Source organism: Neofelis nebulosa, chromosome 15 (assembly GCF_028018385.1).
Source record: "Neofelis nebulosa isolate mNeoNeb1 chromosome 15, mNeoNeb1.pri, whole genome shotgun sequence".
NCBI lineage: Eukaryota > Metazoa > Chordata > Mammalia > Carnivora > Felidae > Neofelis > Neofelis nebulosa.
The window spans coordinates 50,975,639-50,987,848 of NC_080796.1; the positions used below are offsets into that span (position 1 = coordinate 50,975,639).

Genomic DNA, 12,210 nt, shown 5'->3' on the forward strand with positions numbered 1-12,210 from the left:
AACTGCCATCTTGGAGTCGACCAGAACGTTGCAGACCTCTCCAGTCTCCTAGGAAATTTGATGGAGGGCATTGAATCTTGACTGGGACATTGACACACCTATGTTCCAGCCCCAGCAGTGTCTGAAGATCGTGGGCAAATTTCTAAAGGTGTGTGGGCTTCAATGCCTTCGAAGTTGGTAAAGCGCTTTCCAGTTTTCCCTGGCATTTGTATACCTATTGTTCCGAGCGAGCAGTCGTCCACACAACCAATGGAGTAAATGTTACTAACCTTGACTGAAGAAACCGGGAAGGGATGTGGGCTGTGCTCGAGGTCACCGTGGAGGGCATAACATGGGTTCCAGTGTTTGCTCTTGGGCCTCTGCAGGCTCACTGGGAAGGTGAGTCAGACCCGACTTCTGGAGTGGCTAGGCACAGGTCCTAGACTTCCCTGGGGCTCGGGGGTGTGGGGACTCTGTCTTCCCAGGCTAACTTGCCCAACCGGCTCCATGGACTCTGGGCCGGGTCCTGGAGCTCCCTGCTCCCGCAAATGGCACATGCTCAGAGGGCACCCTGCGGCCACCAAAACTGCCCAGCCTCAGTTTCAGGCCTCTCTGTGCCTCAGACTCCTGTCCCGCCACCTCCACTTGGGAGCTCAGAGCATCCTTTCCCCTTCCTGCCGGGGGTGGCTGCAGCCCAGCTGCCTCTGTCCCTTTAAGAGAGAGAAAGAACCAAATCAGGAAGTGTGAGAGAGCAGGGCCGGCTGGCTCGGAGCTGAGCAGTGTCCCCTTGCAGGGAGCTGGAGAGGACACCATCTGCCCCCCACCCACGCCCCCGCCCTCCCAGCTCCAGGGCTGGGGCAAGGCCCCCCCACCCCTGCAGCCGGCCCAGCCTCGGGGGTCCCCGGGGGGCCGTGGCCACCAGGATGTTATGCGCACAGCCTGTGGATGACAGTGCGTGCTGAAAGCTCAGTGGGTGCCACGCTCTTCCACAAGCCTGCAAACCACCACCGCGGCTGAGATGGGGTGAGTGTGCCGAGTCCACAGGGGCCACTGGACCGGGGCAGCCGCAGGGCAGCACTCAGTGGAGTGCAGGGGTGCTGCCACGTAGCCAGAGGCTCTCCCAGCCCCTTAGCGCCTCCCCGGGTCTCTCTGCCGCTTCTGGGGTCCCCCCGGCAGTGCCCTGCATGCCTCTCTGGCGGTCACCTTTGTAAAGGACTGCTTGGAGTCCAGAGAGAGAGGCAGGGAGGGCTGTGGCATGGGGGAGAGCTGCCATCTGCTTCCCCCGATCCCTTTCTGGGCTCTACTTCCCAACACGGGCCACCCCTGTTCAGCTTCTGCCTCCATACTTTTCTCCTGCTTGGCTCCTGGCGCCTGCCCTCACCCAACCTGGGGTCTTTCTCCCTGACCCAAGTCCCAGGAGTGGGGAGGAAAGTCTCCCGGAGCTGCTGGGGAAATGGACTGGAAACCCCCAGCCCTGTGGGGGAGGGTGACAAACAGGAAAGGGTTAAAGGGCTGGGGCTGGTGGCCTTTGACGGTGGCTGAGAATCACATAGCACCGAGGGGTGCCTCTCATCCGCCCTCCTCTTTCCGGTGTAGCTCAGCTCCTGGACTTGCCACAGACAGTAAACATAACAGACGCTCGCCCCGGAGAGTCTCTGGCTGATCCACAGCGGCCCAGAGCACTGGGTAAGTGCTTTTGGCTGCAGTAGTACCCAGGAGGATGACCGACGGACCGAGTGCAGACAGTGGGTGGGGCAATGGGCTCCCAGGCTCCACCACCCACCCTCATTCATCCAACCAACTCCGAAGGACAGCAGCCTTTCCCTGCACCTGAGGGGGGGGGGGGGGGCGAGTGCACACGCAGCCAACCAGATGCACCACCCATCAGCTCCTAGGCACAGCCCTGGCAGGACCAGGAGCAGAGCCCAGGACGCGCGCCCTTCCAGGGCTCTGCCTTTTGCACAACACTGTGCATTCCCTCGGTCTTCAGCTGCACCTTGCCCCAGCACCAGGGCCCATGTTGGGGACCAGGCCTGGGGAGGATTATGAAGGTAGTGAAATCTGCCACCCACCAGCTCCCCAGACTGGACCCCTTGGCCTTGCTTTTCGTGTGCCCTGTCAGGCTTCACATCCCCAGATCTGCCGGCATCATGATTTTTCCTCAGCCTCCGGGGTGAGGGGGTAAGGGATTTACCTGATCAATTCATTCAAGCTGATGAGCTATTATATTGTCTCTCTGTATCTCCGTTGCTTTTGCAAAATGCACACACTGGGTACCTTTTCTGAATCTAGGAACTGGCCACTGAGTCTCTTGAAGTGGCCTCTTGCTCAAGGAATTGCATTTTTTAAAAGATTATAGAGAGAAGGCTCAAAGAAAGCTAAGGAACTGTAGGATTCCAGGCATGGTGACCCTAGGGTTGAGAACTGATCAGATGTTACAAGAGGAAGGAACCCTGTCTAGACCAGCCTTATTAGAGAGTATTTAAGAGGTAGTGGCCCTTCTCACGTTCCTTCTCCCAGTCATCCCGTTAAGACCAGACCTGAGCCTATTTTTCAGAGAATTTGAGTTTAATTTCTGAGGCTGCACTCCCTGGCCCCAGCTGCTTTAGAGGAACTGGCCTTGAAAGCACAGGACGGGAGCAAAGATGGGAAATGGAGCTGGAGAGGGTTTCAGATGGTCCCCGGGGCTCCTGAGCCCTTGGATTTGCTGGTCTCTCGCCGCCTCCCCACCCCCTTCCCACACACACATGCACGCATCCTCACACACACTGCCGGCAGCAGGATGTGTCGTTCCTCTCCAGAGCGGCTCTGACCTGGCCACACTGGCCGCCTGTTAGCTCACAGCAGCAGGAAGTGGTGGGCCCAGGCGAGTGGGTGGAGAAGGGCTCCAGGCTCATGTTGCAATCCTGGAGATTTGTGGTGGTGTGGTTGACACTGCCTGACCTGGGGCCCTTCCTTCAAGCACTATTTCTGCTTCCTGGGACAATCCCAGGCCTGGATGTCAAAACCCCAGAATTCTCAGTGCCTGGGAGAGGTGACAGAGAAAAAGGTTCGTCTCTGCAGAATGGCCCATCTGGGGAGGTGGTGGGAGAAGATGGGGAGTGAGGACAAGTAGAGTGCCCTGTGGTAGGACAGGCGCAGGCTGAGGGCTGAGGGCTGAGGGCCCCGGGGTGGCGGGGGGGAGGGGGCTGTACTTCTTTTCGGAGAAGTTCCTCTCTGTGCTTCACATTTCCTCCATCCCCCCGCCCTCCATCGCCCCCGGAATGGCCACACGGAACCCTTTGTGGGATGGTCTTGGGCACAGCCACCCAAGTGGCCACCCCAGTTCAGGAATGGAATGCTCGACCCCTGCATGTTCTTTTTCTAGGCAGAAGACGGCCAGCCAGCCAGGGGCAGGAGATGCAGAGCACTGTCAATTACCTATGGCACACCGACGACCTGCTGGGGCAGGGGGCCACTGCCAGTGTGTACAAGGCCCGAAACAAGGTAGGACACGGCCCTGGCCAGGCCCCCGCATCCATGAAGTTCTTGGCCCTGTCAGCACCTTGTTGGGCAGCAGGGCAGAGGCCTCTGGACTTTGTCCTGCATGCTCTGGAGCCGGGGGACACTACAGCTTTGGCAAGAGGTGTGGGGAGCTGAAAAGGGCTCCTTAGGGATTAGCAGCTTGCGTCAAGCACGTTTTGGGACTGGAGAGAAAGAGAGGAAGACACAAAGCCATCATCCTGGGGAAGTGGCAGCAAATCTAGGAGTAGCAGAGGTGGGAAGTAGGACTTGTTTGGATTTGCCCTGCCTTTGTCGCAGCGCTGTACTGACTGTATGAGACACATGGCACCGTCCTGTATCAAGAGGTGAAGTCAGACAGAACAGGTTCCAATCCCAGCTCTGCTACCGGCACCAGGGAGTGGTAGCTGCCATTGTGGTTGTTGCCAACAGAAACGGTAATAGTAACAACAGACCATCCCCTGCAGGCTATCTGGTGCGCCAAGCCCTTGTCCCCAACCAGCGCTGGACCTGCTTCATTCCCTCTGGGTTGAGGAAGGAGCTGGGTGGGAGCTGGGAGCCCCCACCCCCAACCAGGCTGCCTTTGCTCATCTCTGGTCTCAGGCAGGTCGGGGGAAGCTACATGGAGGGCTGGGGGCGGGTGTGCTCCCCGGGCAGTGGTGGGACTTACGTTACCCGCTCCCCCCACGGCAGAAATCCGGGGAGCTGGTTGCCGTGAAGGTCTTCAACACCGCCAGCTACCTGCGACCCCGCGAGGTGCAGGTGAGGGAGTTTGACGTCCTGCGAAAGCTGAACCACCAGAACATCGTCAAGCTCTTTGCGGTGGAGGAGACGGTGGGTCCAGTGCTTGGTCAGAGGGAGGTGGTCTTGTCCTTGACCCACACAGGCTGGAAAGACTCAGGTCACAGAATCATGGAGACGTGGTCACATGCTTGTCAGCAGGTCAGCCAGAGAGGCAACCTGTAGGGTGGAGTAAGGAATGTGGGGTGGGATGTGCGGGGAAAGTGAGGGTGGGTGGTAGGGCCTAATCAAAGAGGGCTTCCTGGAAAAGGTAATCTTGGGCTCAGGTGTGTGGGGTCACTGTAAGGCCAAGGAGGGAAGGCCAGGCCAGAAGCTGGGACCTAGAGAAGGGGGGTTTTTGGCTCTAGGCTGAGTCACCCCCTCTTGAGAAAGCTGCTTCCTCACACAGCGATGGAAGGGGACATTTGTCTTCTGCCCCAAGCTTCCCTGTCTCCGTCTCACCCACAGGGGGGCAGCCGGCAGAAGGTGCTGGTGATGGAGTACTGCTCTGGTGGGAGCCTGCTGAGCGTGCTCGAAAGCCCCGAAAACGCCTTCGGGCTGCCGGAGGAGGAGTTTCTGGTGGTGCTGCGCTGTGTGGGTGAGCCCCTCCTTGACCCCCCACCGGGAAGTCTCTCCCCTCTTTCCCTCCTCCCCACTCAGACCAGCCCCAGGCCCAGCCCTCAGGGGAAGGCGATGTCCCAGAGGGTCTGGCATTTCTGAAAAAAGTAGCCAAACAGAGAAGACATTCTGTCCCTAAGAGGCTCTCCGTTCACAGACCAGGACAGACTCTGTCCGGTGTCCAGGACAGACACTGATGAATGGACAGAATCCAAGTACAGTACAACTTTGGATTGCGAGTGACCTGTTTTGCGAGTGTTCCGCAAGACAAGCAAACATTTCTAATACATTTTAACTTGATACACGAGCGACATCTTGCAATACGAGTGGCCCGGATGCCAGATGTCACATGATCACAACTGAGCCAATGGTTCTCGAAATTTGCTTGGATATACAAATGCTTTGAATTACAAGCATGTTTCCGGAACGAATTATGCTTGCCAACCCCAACGTTTTTACTATATCTGATTCCTGCTAATCAGCAGTCTAAAACTCTAGACTAAAAACAATTCCTTTTTTTTTTTTTTAACATTTATTCATTTTTGAGACAGAGGGAGACAGAGCATGAACGGGGGAAGGTCAGAGAGAGAGGGAGACAAAGAATCTGAAACAGGCTCCAGGCCCTGAGCTGTCAGCACAGGACCCGACGCGGGGCTGGAACTCACGGACCGCGAGATCATGACCTGAGCCCAAGTCGGACGCCCAACCGACTGAGCCACCCAGGCGCCCCACTAGCCTAAAAACAATTCTTAAAGCAGGTTGTCCACCAGAGTTCATAGCAGTGTTATTCACAACAGCCATGAAAAGAAAACAACCCACAGGTCATGGACAGATGGATGCACAAACAAAATAGGGTATATACACATAATGGGGTACTACTCAGCCTTAAAAAGGAATGAAATTCTGACACATGCTATATGTGGATGAACCTAGAAGACACTGCTAAGTGAAGTAAGTCACAGTCAAATCCATAGGGACAGAAAGTCAAATGGCATGTGGCGGGGGCAGGGGGAGGAATGCAGAGTGATTGTTTAATAGGTAGAGTGTCTATTTGGGACATTGGCAAAGCTGTGGAGATGGACAGTGGTGATGGTCACACAACAGTGTGAATGGACTTAATGCCACGGGGTTTTTACACTTAAAATGATTAAAATGCTAAATTTTATGCTAGGTATATTTTATTACAATTTTTAACTTTTTGAGAGAGGGTGATCAAGGGAGGGCAGAGAGAGAGAGAGAGAGAGAGAGAGAGAGAGAGAGAGAGGAGGAGACACAGAATCCGAAGCAGGCTCCAGGCTCTGAGCTGTCAGCACAGAGCCCAACAGAGGGCTCGAACCCATGAGTTGTGAGATCATGACTTGAGCCAAAGTCAGACACTTAACCAACTGAGCCACCCAGGTGCCCCTATTACAATTTTAAAAAATAAATCAGACAAGAAGGGGGATGCCATCTTTGGGGAGGCAGAGACACCATCCTTCTTACTTTCTTAGGGAATCCCAGTGGAACCTCAACACCTATGTCTTTGGGCTCCCCTCCTTTGCCCTGTGCCCATGTCTGTCCTCCTGCTTTTCCTGTGGCTCTGTCAGCCCATGCGAACCCTCTATCTGGACCCAAGGGCGTCCTTCCCCCCAAAAGAAGCCCCACACACTGAGCTGTTCCTGGCCAGAGAGCTAGCAGCCCTCCCTCCGTCCCCAGTGGCCGGCATGAACCACCTGCGGGAAAACAGCATTGTCCACCGCGACATCAAGCCTGGAAACATCATGCGCCTCATGGGGGAGGAGGGGCAGAGCATCTATAAGTTGACGGACTTCGGGGCCGCCCGGGAGCTGGATGACGATGAGAAGTTTGTCTCTGTCTATGGCACTGAGGAGTACCTGGTGAGTCGGGTGTTGAATAGGGGCTCTGTTCAATCCCCCTGTGTGGGGCAGGGTATCTGTCACCCCTGCACCCCAACCAGAAGAATTTATTCTGTTCTCTAAGATGGAAAAGGTGATGCTGTACCCTGCCTGGGCCTCCCTGCCCAAGTGTCCCTGCCTGGGCCCCTCTGGCCGGGGCCCCCTGCCCCAGGCCTCCCTTGTGCAATTAGTTCCTTGATGTGATCCTCACCTAGGATGGGGCACTACTGATCACCACTTTCCCCAGGACAGAGAGTGGGCACATGGAAATGCTCTGGATGGGCTAACTCCACACCAATGTGGTTTTTGTTTTTTTTTTAAGTTTATTTATTTATTTATTTATTCAATATATGAAATTTATTGTCAAATTGGTTTCCATACAACACCCAGTGCTCATCCCAAAAGGTGCCCTCCTCAATACCCATCACCCACCCTCCCCTCCCTCCCACCCCCCATCAACCCTCAGTTTGCTCTCAGTTTTTAAGAGTCTCATATGCTTTGGTTCTCTCCCACTCTAACCTCTTTTTTTTTTTTTTTTCCTTCCCCTCCCCCATGGGTTTCTGTTAAGTTTCTCAGGATCCACATAAGAGTGAAAACATATGGTATCTGTCTTTCTCTGTATGGCTTATTTCACTTAGCATCACACTCTCCAGTTCCATCCACGTTGCTACAAAGGGCCATATTTTGTTCTTTCTCATTGCCATGTAGTACTCCATTGTATATATAAACCACAATTTCTTTATCCATTCATCAGTTGATGGACATTTAGGCTCTTTCCACAATTTGGCTCTTGTTGAGAGTGCTGTTATAAACATTGGGGTACAAGTGCCCCTATGCATCTGTACTCCTGTATCCCTTGGGTAAATTCCTAGCAGTGCTATTGCTGGGTCATAGGGTAGGTCTATTTTTAATGTTCTGAGGAACCTCCACACTGTTTTCCAGAGCGGCTGCACCACTTTGCATTCCCACCAACAGTGCAAGAGGGTTCCCGTTTCTCCACATCCTCTCCAGCATCTATAGTCTCCTGAGTTGTTCATTTTGGCCACTCTGACTGGCGTGAGGTGATATCTGAGTGTGGTTTTCATTTGTATTTCCCTGATAAGGAGCGACGTTGAGCATTGTTTCATGTGCCTGTTGGCCATCCGGATGTCTTCTTGAGAGAAGTGTCTATTCATGTTTTCTGCCCATTTCTTCACTGGGTTATTTGTTTTTCGGGTGTGGAGTTTGGTGAGCTCTTTATAGATTTTGGATACTAGCCCTTTGTCCGATATGTCATTTGCAAATATCTTTTCCCATTCCGTTGGTTGCCTTTTAGTTTTGTTGGTTGTTTCCTTTGCTGTGCAGAAGCTTTTTATCTTCACAAGGTCCCAGTAATTCATTTTTGCTTTTAATTCCCTTGCCTTCGGGGATGTGTCGAGTAAGAGATTGCTACGGGTGAGGTCAGAGAGGTCTTTTCCTGCTTTCTCCTCTAGGGTTTTGATGGTTTCCTGTCTCACATTCAGGTCCTTTATCCATTTTGAGTTTATTTTTGTGAATGGTGTGAGAAAGTGGTCTAGTTTCAACCTTCTGCATGTTGCTGTCCAGTTCTCCCAGCACCATTTGTTAAAGAGACTGTCTTTTTTCCATTGGATGTTCTTTCCTGCTTTGTCAAAGATGAGTTGGCCATACGTTTGTGGGTCTAGTTCTGGGGTTTCTATTCTATTCCATTGGTCTATGTGTCTGTTTTTGTGCCAATACCATGCTGTCTTGATTATTACAGCTTTGTAGTAGAGGCTAAAGTCTGGGATCGTGATGCCTCCTGCTTTGGTCTTCTTCAAAATTACTTTGGCTATTCGGGGCCTTTTGTGGTTCCATATGAATTTTAGGATGGCTTGTTCTAGTTTCGAGAAGAATGCTGATGCAATTTTGATTGGGATTGCATTGAATGTGTTTGCTTTGGGTAGTATTGACATTTTGACAATATTTATTCTTCCAATCCATGAGCAGGGAATGTCTTTCCATTTCTTTATATCTTCTTCAATTACCTTCATAAGCTTTCTATAGTTTTCAGCATACAGATCTTTTACATCTTTGGTTAGATTTATTCCTAGGTATTTTATGCTTCTTGGTGCAATTGTGAATGGGATCAGTTTCTTTATTTGTCTTTCTGTTGCTTCATTGTTAGTGTATAAGAATGCAACTGACTTCTGCACATTGATTTTGTATCCTGCAACTTTGCTGAATTCATGTATCAGTTCTAGCAGACTTTTGGTGGAGTCTATCAGATTTTCCATGTATAGTATCATGTCATCTGCAAAAAGCGAAAGCTTGACTTCATCTTTGCCAATTTTGATGCCTTTGATTTCCTTTTGTTGTCTGATTGCTGATGCTAGAACTTCCAACGCTATGTTAAACAACAGCGGTGAGAATGGGCATCCCTGTCGTGCTCCTGATCTCAGGGAAAAAGCTCTCAATTTTTCTCCATTGAGGATGATGTTAGCTGTGGGCTTTTCATAAATGGCTTTTGTGATGTTTAAGTATGTTCCTTCTATCCCGACTTTCTCAAGGGTTTTTATTAAGAAAGGGTGCTGAATTTTGTCAAAGGCTTTTTCTGCATCGATTGACAGGATCATATGGTTCTTATCTTTTCTTTTATTAATGTGATGTATCACGTTGATTGATTTGTAAATGTTGAACCAGCCCTGCATCCCAGGAATGAATCCCACTTGATCATGGTGAATAATTCTTTTTATGTGCTGTTGAATTCGATTTGCTAGTATCTTATTGAGAATTTTTGCATCCATATTCATCAGGGATATTGGCCTGTAGTTCTCTTTTTTTACTGGGTCTCTGTCTGGTTTAGGAATCAAAGTAATACTGGCTTCCTAGAATGAGTCTGGAAGTTTTCCTTCCCTTTCTATTTCTTGGAATAGCTTGAGAAGGATAGGTATTATCTCTGCTTTAAACGTCTGGTAGAACTCCCCTGGGAAGCCATCTGGTCCTGGACTCTTATTCGTTGGGAGATTTTTGATAACCGATTCAATTTCTTCGCCGGTTATGGGTCTGTTCAAGCTTTCTATTTCCTCCTGATTGAGTTTTGGAAGGGTGTGGGTGTTTAGGAATTTGTCCATTTCTTCCAGGTCGTCCAATTTTTTGGCATATAATTTTTCATAGTATTCCCTGATAATTGTTTGTATCTCTGAGGGATTGGTTGTAATAATTCCATTTTCATTCATGATTTTATCTATTTGGGTCATCTCCCTTTTCTTTTTGAGAAGCCTGGCTAGAGGTTTGTCAATTTTGTTTATTTTTTCAAAAAACCAACTCTTGGTTTCATTGATCTTATTTATTTATTTTGAGAGAGAGAATCCCAAGCAGGCTCCAGTGTCAGTGCAGAGCCCGATGTAGGCCTTGAACTCATGAACTGTGAGATCATAACCTGAGCCGAAACCAAGAATTGGATGCTTAACTAACTGAGTCATCCAGGTGCCCCCATACCCATTTTTGAAATGACAAAGGAGATGGTTCTGATAGTTTCCAAAGGTGGTGGAAGGAGGTCTGATGGATGGGGCTCCGGCCCTTGCCCACCCACGTCTCCATGGCTGCCCTCTCGTTCTCCCTTTCACAGCACCCTGACATGTATGAACGGGCAGTGCTTCGCAAGCCCCAGCAGAAGACATTTGGGGTGACCGTGGATCTCTGGAGCATTGGGGTAACCCTGTACCACGCAGCCACCGGCAGCCTGCCCTTTGTCCCCTTCGGTGGACCACGGCGCAACAAGGAGATGATGTACGGTGGGCCACGGGCAGGGAATGAGAAGGGACGGGCCCTGGACCTTCCTCCATTGGTCCCTGCTGTATCTCCTACTCCACCTCTCACTCTGTGGTCCTCCTCTGGGGCACCCCCACCCAGACTCCTTTCCGATCCTCTGTTACCAGCCTATAAAACAGGAAGCTGAGCCCTGCCCTGACTGATGGGAGATGATCACGGTCCCTCATCTTAGCTCAGTGCTTCCCTTTAGCCTCCCTCCACGTGTGGCTCCCCATCTCAGCAGAGGCTCCAAAGCTTGTGGAACCTGCCAGGGGCAAAGGTGGGGCAAGGACCCAGGCCCTGATCCCTTGTGGGATGCCTTCCCAGGTTTCCTGCCGGCTGCTCCAGAAGTAGCTGGAGTCGGTGGCTGCTCCCACTGAGGGCACTGCTCAGAGCAGAAGAGGTTTAAGGTAGATTCGTGGGAAGGTCGAAACACCCACCCTCAGCTCAGGGGTCCAGCTGTGTGGAACCTGGATTAGGTTAGGGCAAGGGGAAAGAGATCGACAGGCGGGGGCTGTCAGGGAAGGCGGGACTTTGAAGGGAGGGAGGGTCTGTGGAGCACAGCGAGGACAGAGGTGCCGAGGCCGGCCAGACCGGGGGATGTGCAGTAAGGGGGTGGAGGAAGTGGACAGTGGAAAGGGGCAGAGAGCCTGACTGGGAATCTTGTTGGCTGAGGGCCAGGACTCTCAAATTCCGTTTCCAAGCTAATTCGGAGTGACTGACTGATGGGAACCAACGCTCCGAGCCCCCCATGCTGAGTTTGCCATCCCGTGAAGTGTGATGGGCCAGGAGCCCCGCTGACCTGGTCCTGCCTCGCCCCAGGTACCGGATCACCACGGAGAAGCCGGCCGGGGCCATCGCAGGCACTCAGAGGCAGGAGAACGGGCCCCTGGAGTGGAGTTACACCCTCCCCATCACCTGCCGGCTGTCCATGTGAGTGGGGCCCTGCAGGAGGGGCAGACAGACTGGAGTCTGGGCTGGTGTCACCTACCCCTGCTGAGAGTCCCACCCTACCTCGGAGGCCCCTGGCATGCAGTCAGCTGGGGCATACGACTTTCCCTTTCCGCCTCACTGTTTCCATCCTGATGCCGGAATGGGTTCTTCCAGCTCTTCCTCCCCATCCCACCCTGCCCCACCGCCTTGGTCCTAGCTCTTGGGGACATTCTCAGGGAATGCCCTATTACCTACTCCAAGAGGACAAGTCTGAGACCTGGGCCCTCCTGACCGTCTCCGTGTCCTGGGGCACAGGGGGCTGCAGAGCCAGCTGGTGCCCATCCTGGCCAACATCCTGGAGGTGGAGCAGGCCAAGTGCTGGGGCTTCGACCAGTTCTTTGCGGAGACCAGTGACATCCTGCAGCGAGTTGTTGTCCATGTCTTCTCCCTGTCCCAGGCAGTCCTGCACCACGTCTACATCCACGCCCACAACACGTGAGTAAGCAACGGAGGCCCGAGAACCTCCTCTACCCAAGCAGAAGAGTGTATCCCAGGCGGCATTGTGTGGGCTATTTAGATAGGAGAGCTTCTGGGTCCAATCCTAGTTTGGAAAATACTAGTTCCACAAAGTTGAAGTAAAACGGTTCTTCCTTGCTGTTAGACTCCACAGATTCAGCAATCTCTACGATGGTAATGTGCATTAGAAATCTGAGGG

At 52.3% G+C, this 12,210-nt stretch overlaps 1 protein-coding gene across 7 annotated transcripts in view; it reads left to right on the plus strand.

Moving 5' to 3' along the window:
* Positions 1 to 702: 702 nt before the first annotated feature.
* IKBKE (inhibitor of nuclear factor kappa B kinase subunit epsilon) overlaps positions 703 to 12,210 on the plus strand; it is a 29,287-nt gene continuing 17,779 nt past the window's right edge. For 2 of the 7 annotated variants that reach the window (XR_009254069.1, XM_058700745.1), the window contains exons 1-9: positions 705 to 1,002; positions 1,576 to 1,665; positions 3,347 to 3,465; positions 4,174 to 4,422; positions 4,729 to 4,858; positions 6,574 to 6,755; positions 10,381 to 10,541; positions 11,385 to 11,495; positions 11,811 to 11,990. Coding sequence is in view for 5 of the 7 variants with exons in the window: in XM_058700745.1 (XP_058556728.1) it covers positions 3,379 to 3,465; positions 4,174 to 4,422; positions 4,729 to 4,858; positions 6,574 to 6,755; positions 10,381 to 10,541; positions 11,385 to 11,495; positions 11,811 to 11,990 (1,100 nt within the window). In the remaining 2 variants the exon portion in view is untranslated. Of the gene's footprint in view, positions 1,003 to 1,575; positions 1,666 to 3,346; positions 3,466 to 3,947; positions 4,084 to 4,173; positions 4,423 to 4,728; positions 4,859 to 6,573; positions 6,756 to 10,380; positions 10,542 to 11,384; positions 11,496 to 11,810; positions 11,991 to 12,210 lie in introns of those variants that run through there. The other 5 variants (XR_009254071.1, XM_058700747.1, XM_058700748.1 and 2 more) reach the window with 5 other exon arrangements.